This window comes from Fulmarus glacialis, unplaced genomic scaffold (assembly GCF_000690835.1).
Source record: "Fulmarus glacialis isolate BGI_N327 unplaced genomic scaffold, ASM69083v1 scaffold10020, whole genome shotgun sequence".
NCBI lineage: Eukaryota > Metazoa > Chordata > Aves > Procellariiformes > Procellariidae > Fulmarus > Fulmarus glacialis.
Window position 1 is genome coordinate 24059 of NW_009188382.1, and position 19215 is coordinate 43273.

Genomic DNA, 19215 nt, shown 5'->3' on the forward strand with positions numbered 1-19215 from the left:
CAGCTTTCATTATGTCCTGGTGAGAAACTCCAATCAAAGCAAATATGGAGAATACTTGCAGCTGCTTTCTCAGAAGCTGAGGTCTTCTGATTGATATCATGTTCATTGGTATCTCTTTCTTAGCTGCTTCAGTGCAGTGAACAATAGAAATCATATATTCACATAAATGCGTCTGTGCTTGGTACCTAGCTATTCTAACTGACAGTTATAATGGAATAATGTGCAAACTAGGTATGCTTGCCAGGTGTTGAAAGGAGAACTTGTAATGTAAATATATCACAAGAGAGAGACACTGATTTCAGTCCTAAAACATACAGGTATGTGGATTGGGAGAAGGTGCTTATACTTTTCAAAGCTAATAGTCTGTCAATTTTTAGCTAATTTTGATTTGTTGGTTTTTTAGAACTGTGCATTTCTCTGTGATTTATTTCTGTTAACTTATTTTTTTAATCTTCTTTATTTTAATGTGTGCCTGTTTGCCCGTAAAGGGATATTACTCTATGAGCCCTTGTGATGACGGATATGTAAGTGTCTATATCTTTATATCCTTTCACATTGCCTGCTCAGTCTGTCACAGTCTATATTTTTCTTCATTTCACAATGTCTAACAATTTTCTGTAGATTTTAACTTGTCGTGACGTTAACTGTATGGTTTATGAAGAGCCAAAGAATGTGCAAGACTTGGAATTTCTGCATGGGGAACAGAATAGAAGTTCTGAGTAACCTTATGGCTTCATAATACACATAACACAGCATGTCAACAAAAGAGCAGCTTTGTCCACAAGTTTTACATGAAACACAGCTTCTTATAGCATGCAGAAAGCATTTGTTTCTTCCACATGAACATCAGTGTATATCGCATACAATGTCTCTGAAGTGTGCCAACACCAGCTGATCCCACAACACCTTTGACAAAGCAAATAAATATTATTGATTAAGATAATACAGCAAATTGAGTTGTGCTCTTCAGAAGTGCATTGTATTTTACGTATTTGTATTTTTAATTTCTAAAGTGAAACTTTCTTTCTGTAGTAAAGATTATAAAATTCTTTCATACAATTAAAATGGATCCTCTTGCATTGAAAACTGAAAAAGCAAAACAGTATTCTGTGTACTGCCTGTGACTTCTGTAACCCAGATGGAAGTTTGTATTCTGGCAATGTTACAAGTACACCATAAGTATCTAATTTTGCCCATAGTCAGTGCATTCTTTGCAAAGAGAGGAAATGAGTCTACTTCTAAGTAACTCTGTATGTAATCAATTCATAAAAGTTATTGACACCAATTCTGAAAAATGTCAGTCAGTGTTCTACTTTAAAATAATGCATATTTATATTTTTATCGCTTTTTTTGGGTAAAACAAGATTTCGCCTTTCAAGAAAAACTGTACTTTTTTTTTTTCAAATGTATTTGTCACCTGGAATCACGGTAACCCCTGTGGGCGTTCAACTTCCCACTTAAAACAACATTTTGTTTTGAGAAATAGTCATAGAATTATTGAATGCAATGGACTATTCCTTATGTGCTTCTTTTTGTCTTGATGTAGAAAATACTATCCACATTCACCTGTGTTAATTCGATTGATTCGCCTGTATCAATCAACCTGTTCTGGTTGATGAGGTGAATGATCGTAACGGACACTTTTTGCTTGACGTTTAGCGTTTTGTTCCCTCTCATAATGGTCTGTTTTGAGATTGAGGAAAGTTGATTACAGATGAGCAGTTATGAATTAAATGATCTTTGCTGAAGAAAAGTTTTGCCCTTATACAGCTAGCCTTAGTTAAATGTAACTTTATACAATGTAGAATGTAATAACTTACAATGCAGAGTTGTTTATAAAATTTTTGTAAAGCTATCTAACTCTAATTCTGAGTATTTCTTGAATACATAGATAGCTTTCAGCCTCCCCTCACTGTTTATATATAGTATTTTATACTTTTTTCTGACATTTTGTCTTGTTATTACATTATCACATAGTATTACAGTGTGACTTTTTTTATGTACACTTCAGATGTCTTAGAGAACCTGTTTTATATGCCAAGTGGGAAGTTTTCATAACAGCATATCTCTAGTATAAGTAAGGAAAAAAAATTAATAAAAAACATTTGCAGATCTTCTTATGAAATGAATTTGCATAGCCCCAGTAGATCTGCCAGGTTACACAAGCTCGGCATCTAATCCGTCATAGTCTGCATGTCGCAGTTGTCTTGTCATTAGCGTATAACAAATGAGCTCAACATAAATTTGTGAGTTCTAATGATACGTACAAATTTGCTCAAACTTTGGTTTTACTCTTCACATATTCATCACGTATCTTTGATTATTAATTCTGAATCTGCATTGAATTTACACGGAATTCTTATAGCACATTTTCAGAGCAGTAACTGAGGACAGAATCCGGCTGTCAGCTTTAGCCTTCAGCATATTATGAATGTATACATCAAATAGCAAAGTGGAGTTGGTTTGAATACAGAGCTACAGTATTTGATAAAATCAATTGTGGTTTTGGCTTGCACATGAAATGCATCTGTTTTCTTTTATAGATATTGATTTTATTTTTTTTTCCCTTTGAACTTCTTTGTTTTATTCCATGCTGTTTGTATTCATGCCTTGCTCCATTCAAAAATGAAGGGCTGCCATCTGCGGCTAATCTACATCGTGACAGAATTACTTGACTCAATATGGCACCTGGTTTGGCTTTGGCAAGAACCAACACAAACATAAGTCATACCCCATGATCCTACCAGAATGAGCTATGCTTGGGCTGTTGTTTTCCTGTGTTTGTTTCTTTTCCTTTCCTTAAGACACCTAGTTTCTGCATGTGTTTCAGTTATGACAAATGATTCTGTCTCAAGATAGGTTTTGCATGAAAAGTGTTTTGTTCAAGATTAAGTCCATGAATGTTGGGAGTCATGTATTGCAGATGAGTCATGTACGCCCCATGTATCACTGGCAATTTAAGGAATACTGTTACTCAAAAGGTTGAATTAAGATTTAACCTGTTCCAGAAAAGGTAAGATTGGGGAAAGGGCTTGGGAGAAAATGCTGAGGAAATAAATGCTTTTTAATTTAAGAAAACAGGTAGTAAAGAGGAGCTATGTAAACATGGCTGATTGAGGCATCGTCTGGTGGTTGATGTGATGGATGTGTAATGAGGAACTTACCTGTCAGCAGTGCCTTTAACTCTGTTTACCTTTCAGTCTGTGGCCATGGGTTCATCACCTGGAGACGAAGATTGTAATGTTTCTACTAACCTTACAAGAATATTAAGAATTTACTTTCTATAGAGTGCTTTGGGGGCTATGAATGCACAGTGCTGATGGTTTTACTTTCTCTTGTCCAGCTGTTATAAATAAGCCCCAACTTTCCAGCATCCAAATACTCTCTCTCTCTCAAAAAACACAGTACAGTTGGAGTTTTTGCACTATTGCCACAGAAATGACAAGATATCAGAGTTCAGCATTTAGATTTGAGAATGAACACCAGGAAAGAGAAGGATCTGTGAGGATCAAAAAACCAAAAGGCTGAAGTAGGCTCTGTTCTGCCCACTTCCAGACTTCAAAATTAACCTTTTTCCTCAGTTAAATATATCCCTTTGTTCCTAAAAATAATTTTAAAAGGCTTCATGTTTTTACATGTATCTGCAACATAGAATTCAATTTTTAAAAGCATATGGCTAAAGTTTTGCAAAGAACTTAAAAAGAATTTTGTTACTAATTTGGTGGTAGGGCAGGTTTTTGTTCTGGAGAATCTCTTGCTTTTACTTTCCATGGTAGCAATGTGTTGAGAGGGGTGAAGCCTGGTTCAGCTGGCGCTCCCACCAGAAGTAATGCATGTGGAAGCTTGGCTTTGGATCTGCTGTGTACAGAGATAATGGTGAAGACGATGACCTTTTTCCACTGGCTAGATTTATGTCTTAAGTGAAGTAAGTGTGCTGATGTAAGTAAGTCCAAGAGCTGATTTGTAGGACCCAGCTGTACTTGAGGCGTGGCTTTCCTTTTGTTAAAGCTAATGCGCAAGTCAAGAACTAGAGCTTAACATAGCTTTTGGGGCTTAGGTTATGTAAAGATATTTAACTGGATAAATATCCTGAGATTGGGACATCTCAGATCCCTACCAAAGAGGAGAAGCGGAACCAAACAAACAAATACTACCTAGTGAAATGCAAAAGGAGGTGCTGAGGTGGAAGAGTATTTGCTTTGGTGAGCTGCCTGCTAGGGAATTTGTAATGCGCATTTACTCTTCCCTGCTTGTGTGGGACAAGGCACTTTGTGAGGCGAAGAACACTCTGCTTAAGGAATAGGAGTATTAAACCAAGTTAAAATTAAATGTTAGGATGGGTCTGTATTTCGCTCTTTTAATTAGAAATGTTGCTAATGAAGGAAGCTATGAAATTTTCAGCAGAGTATGGGTCGTATTCCCCAGGCTTAATTTCCACCTGAGTCCATAACCCAGTGCTTCCTATTTCTGAGACTGCTGCTTCCAACTAGTCAAACCTGCCAGCATTAAAAACGAGGCGTGGGGCTTGCTACAAACCATTATGGCCTGTTCGGGGTATCAGCTCGAGCTCTGTGCTGGGACAGATGCCCCTTGATGCTGCTGCTGCTGCAGGAGGCGGCGAAAACAGCCAAGGAATGGGTGCAGAGGTGGTGCCGGCCAGACTGGCAGTGGTCTGGGAGCGAGGGCTGGAGAGGCCATGGTATGGGAAGGAAAAGGCTGGCAGGGTGGCGAGGCTCTGAGGGTCTGGGGTGCCATGTGTCTTTCCTCTTTAAAAACATGGTTAAAAAGATGAAAAGTTGAGACCCTATGGCAAGAGGTAGGCTGGATGTTAAACTGAATGATCAGCACTCAATGGTACTATATTTGGATCACTTGTTTGAGAATTAAACTGATTGAAAATCTCTTCAGACCCATTTAGCAATAGATGGAGAGCGCGTGGTGCTGTCCCTCGGCATGCTGTGTGGCTGTGTGCTTCACACGGTGCCTCAGCTATCTGACCCAAAGTAGTGCAGACCCTGAAGTCATAGCCCTACAAACCACAGGAGAGGTGCTGGATTGTGTAACTGCCAAAAAATGCCCGGAGAAGAAATAGAATTCTCTAGCGATATGTTACTGCAATTCTTGTTCCCATAAAATTACTTAAAGTAGAGGCCTAAATAAATTCCAAAACAGGAAAATACTTATACCAGAGTTGTTACTATACTGTATCAGCTGTTGTTAACTTATTTTGCAGAATTATTCTGTCATAATCAAACACTAAATCTGTTGATTTTCTGTTTGTGGTGGTTATGCCATAAGCATTTGATTATTTAATTGTAAAATAATAATTTTTAGCTCTTGCACACTGCCATTCATTGGTATATCTCAAAAAACAGCTTATTCAAGAGATTGATGCCTGTATCTTCTTTCCAGATGAGAAAAATCGAGGCCCAGAGATGTGAAATGACATGTTTAAATTCTGTCTGCAGTCAGCAGCTGAATCAGGACGAGCAGCTTATCTCCTGAGACCCAAGCCAATGTCTTACTCAGTATGCCATACTGGATGGATACAGATTAGCTTGCTTAAGACTAATTGCAATCATGTAAATGAAGATGAAGAGAGGAAATCTCTGCGTGTAACATGGTTGCATTCTTTCTGCATATCAGTGATGCTGACCATAGTCAGTCAGATTCAGAAATAAAGGTGCAGTGAAGGACAAACTAGCTCTGAAAAACTTTTCACCGTTTCTGTTTTGCCTCATTGAACCTGACGTAGTATGAACTGTATCCTTATTGCTTTCCCAGAAACACCAAAAACCTGAGAGAGCTTCCTTCCTCCTGTGCAAGTTCTAGACTGATAAACTTGGGTCTGATCAGAAAAGTGAGTGCTGGACAGGAAGGTTCTCCATCTCGGTGGTCTGGCCCTCAGAGCTCCAGTATAGGGTCTGCCTCACTGTGCGGTGCCTTTTTGGCGTAGGTAGACTACAGAGCCAAACCGTACTAAATGCTTTCCTGTGCTCCATCTGCCGGCTTAAAAAGTAATTTGGGAATTAATAGGACTTTGTCCTGCTTGATCTGATTGATTTTTAAAAATCCGAATGTTTTTCCAGTTGAAGTTTCTGTAGTTTGAAATTTATAAAAGCTTGCAAAATCTTACACTTGCCAAAAAGTTTTATTTGTGTGGAAGGGTGATGCATCTTTACCAATTATATATCCTTTAGTTAGATTTTGGTTGGAGCATATGTTTTTCTTTCTAAGGCAGTAAAGAAGTGGTGGATAAAAAGGACTTTGCTGAGAAGCGGAGAGCTTTTATACACATCTATTTACTCTTAGTGACCTGTTCTATTTCTTTTTTCACTACTGTTCTTTGTCTCACCTTCTTATCTTCAAGGGCTTTTGTCATTTCTTTTGCTTTAACATACTATAATCACTTTTTTCCCCCATTTCCTTTAATGGAGAAGGGTGCTGAGGAAGGCAACAAAAATGATTTGTGATTTCATTGCGCACGCAGGTACAAAATGATAGGTTTTGACTGGGAAAACAATTTGTTTAAACAAAGGTTAACTTCTGATATTTATCAAAAACACTAAGGAAAATGAGTACAAATAAATGAGGGGAAAACAGTTTAGGTAGATATGATACTTTGAAAGACTTTTCTATTGTGTAAAAATAAACTATGATTTGAGAACTGCTGTCAAGACAGGTTAATTCTGAAGTGTATGACTTGTTAATTGTCTGTTGTGTACAAGTCATTCATTGACTTAAACATAATATAAAATGCTTTCCAATGTGCGTATAAGCTTATTTCACATCTAAGGGCGCAGTTCCTCGTACTATGAAGGATACCCATGAGGTAGCGTGTTCAAGAATATGTCAGCTAGTGTAATTCAATATTCTCTATGGTATTTCATGCTTTTTGTCTCCTAAATCCCTCAGTTTTAAATCTGACAATAGACATCAATTATATAGCCCTCATGGAAAGAGGCTAGGTTAGAAGAGAAGTCTGGTTTTAAAGGCATAAGTGGTAATGAGAGATTTTTTAGAAAGTGAGTAGTGAGATCAACACAAAGAGACGACACTGAATATTCTGCGAATATGGCATGTAGTTGACATCAGAATGCATGATATGAAGCACTCTTGTGCCAGAAATGCTGCTTCTTGGCTCACCTACAGTTAGCTCTAGCAAAAAAATATTTACTGAAGCAGTCAACTTTTATATGGTGTTGATATTTTTAAGTTTTGACTTGTGCAGCAGTGGTGGCTGCGTATGCTCTGTGTCACACTGCATCAGAGAGGAAATACCCAGGCTTAAATTGAACTTGTCCTAGGCAGAACCACTGAGAAATGGTATACTGTTCCATATCGGTTTTATGCTAGAAAACGTAGTCTTTTCCTTACGTATTAGTAGTTATATATAGGGGTATATATCAGAGTGCCTGTTGCTACTGATAACATTAGTGTCGAAACAAAGAATTATAGCAAATTTGGATGCTGTAATACATGGTATGTCTCCAGTGGAATATTATTGCAACTTTAAGGTATTAAAAGTTTTGAGGTTTTGAATGAATGTGTTTAGCAAGTTGTTCATCTCCCTCAGTGGGCTTTGGATGGTAGTTTCTACTCACTTTTTTTCCTTTTATTTATTTTTTTTAAATGCTTCAAGTGTAGGTAATTTTTGGAGTATGACAGTGAAGATAACATAGCCAGATCATAACAAAAGAGGTTTTTACCTGTGAAACACTTTAACGGAAAAGAAAGATAAACACTGAAGTCCTCTCTTTCTTCAGCTGTGTTTCTATTTTGTAACATAGGTTTTATAGGAAAAGAACTGCAGAACCTCAGTGAGAGAATTCACTGTGGACTTCATTAGTAACATTGTTGGTGTGAAATTTGGACTAATCTGTTGTGATTTCTTTTTTTCTTTCTTTTTTCTGATCCAGGCTTCCACAATGTTAAGAGCATCTTTAGCCCCTATGTAAGTATTTATTGCTGAGCTTACATCTGTAGAGAAGAGGAGGAGGGGTTAAACTGAAGTGCACTGTCAGATGTCTGCAAATGGGAATCACTCGCCCTCTGTGTGCTTCCGTGTAAGTATTTATTGCTGAGCTTCATTTACATCTGTAGAGAAGAGGAGGAGGGGTTTGTAAACTGAAGTGCACTGTCAGATGTCTGCAAATGGGAATCACTCGCCCTCTGTGTGCTTCCTCTGATCTCAGTGAACATTGTATGCAAATATTATGTGATCTGTATTCTTCTGTTGGGCAGGTTCACTAACATCCTAATTTAAAAAAAACCAATAAATCTGCCACTCCACAGCTGTGAGTTGGATGCTGTGTTTTCTTTACTATTTCTGCACAGTACAGTACTGTTATTGTAATTGGTTTGCTTCTCACAAATCCAGGAAAAAGGGGAATTGGTAACATGGATTTTTTGGTGCTTCAAGTTTAATTTTTTTTGTGACTGACTTAATAAATTTTGGCTTGTAAGATTGAATGAAGATGGTATATCTGAGGTGAAGGTTTTATTAAATTTTTGAAACACTGTTTTGATCCTTCTGTTGTTTACAAGATAATTAAAGGGACAATTATACATATAAAATAAAATTTGTTTCGAAAAGTGGTAGGATGGGAAGATAGTAAAAACTGTTTAGTGGAATATAAATATTAAAATTAAAGCATTGACTGGACGCAATTTTGTTAGATAAAACTTCTATTGCAGTATTAAAACTCAAAATAGCAAGATAGTACTGGTGCATGGAAAGTGGTCCTGTATTAAGTCTTATGTTAAGCCAGCATAGTCCAGCCCGTAAAAATCCATTCAGCCTACCACCTTTACTTTGGAGAAGACATTTCTGTGTGTGCATGAGGGCTTAGAGGTGAAGCTGGAGCTGCAGCTTGTTACTGTGTCTGTTTATAACCATGTGCTAAGAGCCACAAGCTGCTGCCCTCATGCCCTTGTGGTCCAAACAGGGCAAAAAAGGATACTAAAAACTGAATGATCAGCACTCAACGGTACTGTATTTGGATCACTTGTTTGAGAATTAAGCTGACTGAAAATCTGTTCAGACCCATTTAGCAAATGGGTACAAAAAACTGTACTGTTTTGTGCTACTAAAAAGCTCAGATCATCAATTGGCTAGTTGTCAGAGTTTAGTGTCTGCAAGTTATGATAGTAAATGAGCTGCATGCATGGTGAAAAAATAAGTCCAAGTTTAAAAAGTCTGTTGTTCTAACATGGTAATGGTAATAAAAGTAACAAAGGTGTAAAAATGTGGAAGCTCTTTTCCTGAAGCAGACTTCCTGTTTTGGCTCTTCTCACCTCAGTAACATCAGCTGCACTGAATGAGAAGAGAGAGTTTTGATTAATGTCTTTCCCATTTGCATTGTAGGAAGACGCAGGATGTGCCATTGTTGCCCTCTTTGGATTATGAAAAGCTGAAGAAAGATTTAATTACAGGGAATGATCGTCTCAAGGCCTTCTTACTGCAGGCCCTGCGCTGGGTAAGGGAGATGGCCTCTGCAGAAATAAAGAAATAGGTCCCTTCTGGGGGGGTCCAGAACTAAAATCCATGTAGTGATCATGTAGTGATATTTCAGAAAAATTAAATGTAACAGGAAGTTACATTTTCCTGCTAAAAAGGAAGCTGATGGGTTCAAAGTGACAGACATGAAAGGTGGTAATAGTGGAATTCTGATCAAGCTTGAATGTCCATTTTCGCATAAAAAAACATCCGTTGGGTCTGACCAGTGGTTCTTCTAGCCCAGTACTCTCTCTCAGATATTTTAGAAAAGCATCACATCTCTAGCTATTAGAGGGGTTTTTTAACTTCATGAGAAGTAATGCTGTATCCTTCCTGTACGGACAGTGATGACAGCTCCCAAGTAACAGTTTTGTAGTGGATCACACTGAGCTGAGGTCAGGTCAGTTCAATTCATCTCTTAAAAAACTGAGGTTGAATTCCTTCTCCCCATGAGAACAGGTTTCTCAACTACGGGATATCAGCACCTTTAAAATCTTCAGCGGTCATCAATTCACATTATCATTTATTTATTTGAGTGGTTTATTTATGTTGTTATTTATTTTAGCGCTTGACAACGTCATATCCTGGAGAACAGAGAGACACTGTCCTGCAAGCCTACATCAGTAATGACCTCCTAGACTGCCACAGTAACTGTCAGGTCAGCTGGAAAGGGTTTTCCTCCAACTTGTATGTGATATTGCTCATTTCTTTCTATGAAGTGCTGATCAGAAAAATTGATCACTCTCTAGAAGGGAAAAAAAAAAAAGTAGTAGTGCCAAAATCATGTGATACATTTAACTTCTGCATCCCAGTCTTTAAATGTGATGGGCAAAGCTTTGTATGACAAGAGCTCTCAGTGTAGATACAGTTCTTGTAGACAAGTGAAGTTTGTCACCTTTCCTCGTGCTTGACATCCACGAGTTGAGCAGAAGCCTACTGAGCCCCTTACTTAGGAGTTAGCTCTTGCTTATCAGATGCTATGTCTCTTTTTGAGTGATTATGTATTGTTAGATAATACTTTCAATCCATTTCACTGATCTAGGATAAGAACTAAGTTAGGACTTCAGTCTCAATACCTCTATGGAATATCTGATTATGCAATTGTAACGACATGTTCAACAGTATTTCCGCGAATTTGGAATGGATTTTTACCTTTCTTTAGAAAGGGGAATTGCTGGTATGTTGATTTTGAAAGGTTGCTTCGGTCACTGATAATCCAATACTATTGCTCACGTTTGTAAAAGTGAATTTTGTGCGTAGTTGAGTTCCCCAGTTGTTTGAAGCAGTGGGCCTATGTGCTACATTGTGGCTCCCATTGTCATTGCAACAGTAACTTCACTAGGAAAGTTAAAGGACTGTTAAATCAATGATCTGTTTTTCTCCTGGTAAATTTCTGTAAGAGGAAAGTTATGTGTAAGTAATGCCTGTAGTAAAACAGATTAAAAATAGTTTGCAGTGTGGTATTCTTGGTAAGTTACGGAGCTGCTTTCCCACACTCTTAGTTGTCAAACAAAAGCATTCCTATTCAGGTAACATTACTGCATTTAAGTTCATCAACAAAATTAACAGGGTTTTTTTGTCACTGACTAAATATTTATTTTAGATATTAGCTTTAACGGATAAATGTGTTGGTTCTTTATAATTCTCACCCTACACCATGGAGCTTAATGGTATTTTAACAGACTGAGCCGAGCAGCTCTAATTTGCTTATTTGTTCATTTTCCATCTCTCCCTCAGCCCCCTGTCAATCAAAAAAGAAACTGGGAAATTTTAAATCATATTGACATTATTTAAGATATTGAGATGCATTCAAAGTTTGTTTGCTGTGAAAATGTAATGAAGCTTTTAAAACATTATAGAAGACTAACTTTGTTTTTTCCTGCTCTGGTGAATTATTAATGTTTGCTTTGTTTTTCAGAGAAGTGTCATCAAATTATTACATTCTAAGAGTGAGGTAGTCAGACAGTATGTGGCAAGGCTCATCAATGCTTTTGCTTCACTGGCAGAAGGTAAGAGATTTGCTGCAAAAAAAAAAGACAGCATTTTCATATAAGACTGGCTTATAGGTACTTCACAAGTGCATGTCACTGCATGTGGAAATTTAGAGCCTTATTTGCACCCTTTTTCTAGGGATTCACTGTCTTTTGTTACGTGCATTCAAAACAGTTTTTCAGTATCTGGAAAGTTTTCATTTTGACACTGTATATTCAGCATTTCTGACTTCTTTTGATGATTTGTGGTCTATGTGGGAACTTACCCAGGTGCTGCCTTTAATGTAGTCTTCAGTCTCTTCATGAGGGTTAAAAAAAAAAGAAAAAAAGAAAAAAAAAACCCTGTTAATTAAAGGTCCTGTAGGCAGACCTGCTACCAGGCTGTGCAGCAATAGTTAGTCCAGCTGCTCTTGCATCTTCCTGATCCTCACCTGAAAAAATCTTTGTACATCACTTCTGTTTGGTTGTATATATATGCAGCTTTGTATCTCTGCCTGTCCCAAATTAGCCCTTGGTTTGGTGCTACTTAAAGAGCTAACTATTGCTAGGAACTGAAATCCCATTTAAAGTCAATAGCGGTGGGGCACCTAACTTTCCTGAGCTCTTTGGACATTTCTGTTCTTTTCCTAGAGTGTACAAAACTCTGATAGATCAGAAAGCATGTACTGAAAGATGAATAGTGGATTCTGTGCGGTACTAACTTGGCAAGTGGGGGCCTCTAATGCCCCAAGTGGCTGGATTGAATGCAACTGGTCTGCTAGACAACTCATTTGTGCAGGTTTGTTTGGGTCTTGGCACAAGATTGTGACTTGTCAAGAAGAAACTGAGGTCAATCCTGCTTACTTTTCCAAGGAGAGGGAGCTTTTCTGTCATAAGCTGATATCTCAGCATCTGTTCTTTCATCGCTTTTTGCACCAGGTCGTGTCTACCTTTCTCAGAACCCAACGTTGCTGCGAATGCTGGAGGAGAGACTGAAAGCTGAAGACAAGGATTCCCTTACATGGGAGAATGTTCTGGGGGCTCTGCAGAAATTCAGCCTCAGGTGATGAAAGCACAGCACGCAGTGGTGACAGCAGGAGAGGAAATGCAGGCTAGTTAGGCTCTGTTCAGGGAGGAGAGAAGAGCACTTGATTTTCCCGTAACAATCATCAGAACCTCTGATGACTGATGAAAGCAGTGTCATTTATTATGGAGGAGAACTCAGTTTTTCTGACTGAATTAACCTGACTTCCTACCGGCTGTCAAGACTCAAGTAAATGTACATCTGCCATAGCCTCATGTGCTTTATATGTATTCCTTAATTAAACAAAGTTAAAATCCTAATGTAGAACGTTCTGAAGATCCTACCTAGAAAAAAAGAGTTGCATTACATTCCAAAGCATAATGTTTTCATTATCCTTTCTGCAAACATTTTTCAGGGATTTCATCCTCATCCTGTTGATCCTCTTTCCTGGAGCTGTCTATGCACGGGCTGTCTTGTTTCTTACTTTTTTATTAGCAGTCTGACTCAAATGCCCACCACAAAAGAAATATCATGCAAAAGCAGTAAAGGGCATGATGTTGCTCCCATTTATCAAATAAGTATGATCTAGGAACTCTGTTTTCACAGTACTCAGGAGGAATATTCAGCCTTGAATAGTTAACTAAATGTAAGGAGGTGGATGTGTTTAGCTCTTGTTATTTTCACTCATGTTTCTTCTAAATTAAGACTGCAAGTGTTGGGGGGGTTTTTAATTTGTTTATTTGGCTTGTTGAAGAGTGAGGGCTGCTTTTGGGTTTGCCTCATTTAGAAGTTGTCTGGATGAAGCACGTGTAAATGTGCTTTGGGTAAAGTTCTGGACTGCTTGCTGACACGATACGTTATACATATTTGAGATGAAAGAGGATAAATCTTCATACCCTACTGCTTGAAACCCTAAACCAATCTTAGAGAAAATTGTTTTTCTATTAAAGCAGTTTTTGATAGTACAAGTTGGTTTGAATTTTGGGGCCTAGGCACTAAGCTACTGAAAATTTGAAAGTTTTTTACTTTCTAAAAAATAACAGTCTTATAGAAGGTTAATTCCAGATACTTGACATGAGGACTCTTTTTTAATGTGGTCTGATGGTTCCTTGTTTTGCTCAGTTCATGCTGTAGACCTACTGCAAGATCCAGGACTGAGAAAGTGTATGAGCTTTCAGGAGTAATGCAAATCCCAAGTACTAGACCAGGAAAATACCTGCTTTGATCTTTGTAATTTAGACTTACTGCCCATTGGAAATAATGTGATTAAAAATGGTGTTCTTCAGTAAGACCTTTCTACCAGTATATACTTCTTTTTTGTATTGTAAAATGAGGAATTTCTGTTGTAGAAGATCACAGTTGACCACCTGGCACTTTATTCAGTATACTCTTCGAGGGCAACTACAGCTTGAGTTAAAAGAACACATGATTTAAGAATCTCTAGAAAAAGGAGCAAATAGATTTAAGCAAAAAATCTCATTTGTCAAATCAACAGTACAAAAGTGCTGTAGTGCTATGGCTACTTAAGGCAGAAGAGGTAACTAATTTGTTTTATGGGTCTGTTGTGTGTAACTGGCTTTTTTTACCAATTTTAAGACAATTGAAAATGCAATTTTAGGTGGAGTTGGAAGCCTTAGAAAATAATGAAGAACAACCATCAGTTTGCAGGTTTAAAAAAAAAAAAAAAAAAAAAAAAAAAAAAAAAAAGAAAACACAAAAAACCCAACCCACCCAACAACGTTTTAGTCTTCTAACCCTATGAGAATCTGCATTTTCAATTTCTTCAGGCTTTGTTAATTCCTTAGTTTAATTGATTCTGCCAAAATCAGTAGTTTGGGGGTTTTTTGTTGGCAGGCTAGTGTATAGCAGGTAGATGAAGTAGGGTTTTAATATGCTTATATTAGCTATAAATGTATTTGAAAGCTATTTATGATGTGGTCTGATTTTTGTGGGCTTTTTTTTTTTAATCCTAGGCGTGCACTGCAGTCGGCAATGATCAAAGATGGGCTCATTTTCTGGCTGGTTGATGTTCTAACAGATACAGATTGCCTGTCTGATTACACGCTGGAGTATTCTGTTGCCTTGCTCATGAATCTTTGTCTGCGGAGTGCAGGTGTTTGATTTTTGAATTACATTTTGAATTACAACCTTATTGCAAGAAATAGATAGGAAAGATTGTGAATCCTTTTTTCTGATATACCCGGATTCTTTCAAGTAACTGTAATTAGTAACAGGGACTCACATAACCAGAGATATTTGAGTGTTATAACCAATGCTTTTGAGCAGATCTCTTTCCCAAGAATCCCAATCTATGGAGGTTAGCTTGACCAAAATCTAAAGAATTAAGAAAACAGTTAATCAATGGAACCCTCTAAGATCTGATTCTTTTTTCGTATCCACATGTGAGGACTGCCATTCCTACGTTCCAGGCCCACTTTCTAAAGGACACTTTTTACTTGTGTAAGAGATTTGTTTGTATAAAAGAAAGTCAGAACTGAGTTGATCAGTAATGGCAAGGAGCTTAACCTTCACCTTGTGGAGTGAAATACTTGCTTCACTTCTACAATGCAGAGATTACCCCTAAGAAAATAAGGTCCTGTCTATGTCCAAGAGACTTAAAAGAAGTTTAAAGTAAGTTTCCTTTTAAAAAGGAAAGTAAGGTAAGGGTGAAAAATTTACTGCTTGCCATAAGTAAAATAATGTCTTTGTTAAACTTTTTAAAATCCCTTTGTGTTGCATCCTGTCCGAGATTACAACTGTATAAATCCAGAGTAACTCCACTGATTTCAGCTCAGTTACGCTAAGCAGCATTTGGCAGGGACAAGGGACAGTATTGCTCTGTGTAAATTATATTTAGTACTGATTTTAAGAAGTAAGCAGCTTGCTCTGATCTGTTACATTTTTTCAAGCGTATTTATGTTTTCTCCCTTTGTAGGGAAGAAAATGTGTGCAAGGATCGCAAACCATGTGCTCAAAGTTCTCTCTGATCTTCTTGGCCACGAGAATCATGAGGTATTTGTACAGCAAACTTTGGGTTAAGGAAAAGGTGGAAAGAAAAATTAAAGATAAAAAAGCAAGAAAGGAAGAAATGGAAAAAAGTAAATTGGTTTTATTTCCTTTGTTATACCCTTATGTAATTAAGTTGCCTGAAATTTTCCTAAAATTCACAATTATGTAATTTCTTTTTCATTGGGCACTGGTCTTTCTAGACATAATTATGTCTTCCTTTAACAAATGTTGGCAGCTAAGAATGAAAGTCTTTTAGATGCATAGTTATTATGCAGTCCATGTGCCTTCTTGATTGCAGTTTCTGATGCTGTTTAAATGTCATCTCACACCAAATCATCTCAAGCTTAACTAGTTCATTAGATGAGCAATGTGTGATGCAAGCCATTATGCAAAACATCAGGTGCAAAGAAGCAAATTTGCTAGTAGTTTTAAGACATATTTTAAGAAAGCAGTACACCTGTGACATTCAAGCCCTAATATCTTTTTATCTACCACTTCATTTAACCTGCCACTTAACCTTTTTGTGGTTGAAGTTTCTTTTCTGTCTCCAGACATGCTTACATATTAGATGCTAAATTAAACTACCTCAGAGGAAAATGCTAAAAATTATTAGTTATTTCTACCTAATGCGTTTCAACACATCACTCTGATATCTGCTGTCTGCTGTATAAAGCATTGCTTCTGCTGTCTGCAGAGGGTCACTTCTTTAACCATGGGGTAAAATTCAAGGCAGGAGAAAATGCGGGCAAATATTGTGTGAAGTTGAAATCATAGGGAGGCAGAATTTTTACCAGGGTATTCCAGATTGATTCCTTGATGATAGTGCAAGGTGCAACGAAATACAAACTCTGGTGTCTCATGTTTATATACAGTGATTGTATCATCAGTTTTTTTGCTTATCACTTAAAATAGAGAATAAATTTGAATTAAGCGTTTACTCCGCATTTTGTGAATTCATTAGAAGATGTAGATCAGTTCTTTACTTGCACTGGTTAGATTAAGATGAAACTTGGCATACCTTTATTGTACTGTTTCACTAGCTTTGTTCTTATGAATGATGAGTGTTAATACAATACATACTAATACAAAATAACATCCCTGTCCCTAGACTGAAGTATTTAGAAAATGCTAACATACTGTTAAAGTTTGTGCCTTAGAATGGCCTTGAAATTTCTCTCTGAGAGGGTGCATTCTTACAACCTAGATTGCACCAGCACAGCTGATAGAAGTTTTGTTATCAAAGTTGAAGGTAGAAGGCAATGCTCTTCGGTGCCAGGAGAGCTTTCTGAGAAGCTGTGGAATCCTTGTGTAAATCTCAGTCCCTTATCTTTCCTTGCTTCCCCTGCTCCCAGCCTAGCTCATTGTTCATTTTTCCAAGGATATAGACAGAGGATGACCGGAAATCTTAGTGCTCCAACAGTAACTGGCCAATACAAAGGGTCACATAAGAGCTGATAAAATAAGTTTGACAGATCTGGTGGCTTTCATGCTAGCTGGTTTTTTTAACTCTGCTGAGGGACGGTAACAGGCAGCAGAGTGAGAGGATGTTTGAAGCTGCTACAGCTTTTATCATCCTGACTAAGGCTACTAATGCTTGAAAGCCTGTCTTGAGCTCATGCTGACACAATCTTGTCCCTGTTCTTTGTTGTATTTTTTGTACTGCCACTAGTGTTTGTCAGAAACTAACCTTCTTTGAGTTTTTTGGCGTTGGGTTTGGTTTGGTTTGGTTTTTAGGGCTATGTCAATTTGCAGGAATACATTTTCATAAGGGGTGGGGGGGAAATCTGCATGCAGTAGTACTGATTTAGATCAACCATATCACAGTATATTTGCATCCTAAAAGTTCACTGCTTCCCAAGTGGGAATTTTTGCAGGTGCAGGCTAGCCTGATTAAACTCTCTGAACATAGTTGTTCTGCACCTTCAGTCTTAAATTTTGCTTATAGTCAACTGGGGTGAATGTAAGAGTTTTTCTTAGTGGTATGACTATTTCTTCCTCTTAGATACAACCATATGTGAATGGAACACTGTTTAGCATTCTTGCCATCCCTTCTGTCCGAGAAGAAGCCAGAGCAATGGTAAGAAGTGCTGCTTTGCATAGCACAAAGATCAATGCATATGCCAAAGATGGCACGCACACAGGTACCTGTTGAGCAGTGTGCAGCAGGGTTGTGAGGTAGGAGCCATGGCATTTGAGAAGGGAATCCACAGGAGGCCCTCCACCTTTGATGTTCAGGCAGGTATGAATGTATGTCTCAAATACTTTTGCCATATTTGCTGGTCTTTTCCTGGAAGTGGAACCCCAGCATTGTGAAGGATTCTATCTAAATTATAAATTAAAGGTGTTATTTTAGAGTGGTGTTGTCCATCTAGCATTTCATAGACTGGATGTGGCCCAGGAGATGCTTTCAGCTAACTTGCTACTTCTTCCCCTTATTTAACTCATTCTGCACCAGTGAATAGCCACTAAGAGGATTAGTTCCTCTTGCTGCTTTTGTTTCTGCCTGGTATAGACATGGTTAGCTGGGGAAGGCAGCAGGAGGAAGGTTTTAGCAGAACTAGGAATTGATCTCCTGTGAAAGTTAGTCTAATGGTAATGAATGTGTTTTGACTTCTGGATTTGAGGAAGCCATTTCAGGGATAGCAGTGTACCTTTATAACTTAAGAATTAACCTAGAGAGTTATGCAGACATAATTGTTGTCAGATGTTTTACCTCACAAAGCACAGAGGATTGGAAGTAATCTTAAATGATTAAGGACACAACATCAAGCCTGTAAGGGGCCACAAAGAGAGAAACTGGGTTTAAGAGAAGGTCAAAGTTGGTACTGCTTTTTGCTTTCCGTCTCTGAACCTTGCACTGTTGTATCTGCGAATGCAAATTTGCCCTTTTCTGTTGACTACTGTGTACCGAGTTCAGAAGGCAGAAGCAGCAGATGTATTGTAAAAATTTGCTGTTCGTCATGGATACTTCTGTATTTAAACCTAGAAGCAATCTAGACAGCATATTTCTTTTGTATTTGGGAAGCGTATGGAATAAATGGAGTGCTTACAGCTGGACGTGGTGGTTTGTTTCACACTACCTTTGTTTTTCCTGACAAAACAATGACATTTTAGCTAACAAAACTCTGTCACTGTGGTCACATGAAATACTAATCTAGCAATGTTTTCCACTACATCCAGGGAATGGAAGAAATTCTGCGCTGCTTTATCAAGGAAGGAAATGCAGAGATGATCCGACAGATTGAATTTATTATCAAGCAGCTCAATTCAGGTCAGAAGAACAGATGCAGCTATCTGAGCTGTAAATCTTTCACAAAAGCCATAAGAAAGCTCATGTTTTCACTTGGCGTTGAAACTCTCAAAGAATAACAATAGTGTGATGGTCTGAGAGGGTGAATAGTGAATGTCAGGATTTGAATGTCAGATGAATTTTAAAATTTCCTTTTGTGTTACAATTATAAAGAAGAAATAAAAGGCTGACTAGGTCTCAATTCCAAAGTTTTGGGACTGTAAATAGGATGACCTTGACTGTAAATAGAATGACCTTGACTGTTTTCTTTCATGTTAGTGGCCTCACAGTAATGAGAGACTGCTGCCAACTGCAAAAATAAACAGGTGATACAATTTGTAAAGCAGGATTTAGGGATTAGGTCTGTCTCTGCTCACCTCTTGCTCTATTGAGGAGTGTAGCTTTGTTAATCTGAAATGGCTTA

The 19215-nt window shown here is 37.8% G+C and overlaps 1 protein-coding gene across 1 annotated transcript in view; it reads left to right on the top strand.

The window, feature by feature from the left end:
* Positions 1-19215, top strand: part of ARMC9 (armadillo repeat containing 9) — a 67054-nt gene that overhangs the window by 23776 nt on the left and 24063 nt on the right. The window contains exons 9-17 of the mRNA XM_009578386.1: positions 7920-7954; positions 9368-9479; positions 10065-10157; positions 11418-11508; positions 12409-12532; positions 14467-14606; positions 15429-15505; positions 17505-17579; positions 18683-18773. Coding sequence (XP_009576681.1) covers positions 7920-7954; positions 9368-9479; positions 10065-10157; positions 11418-11508; positions 12409-12532; positions 14467-14606; positions 15429-15505; positions 17505-17579; positions 18683-18773 — 838 coding nt within the window. The remainder of the gene's footprint in view (positions 1-7919; positions 7955-9367; positions 9480-10064; positions 10158-11417; positions 11509-12408; positions 12533-14466; positions 14607-15428; positions 15506-17504; positions 17580-18682; positions 18774-19215) is intronic.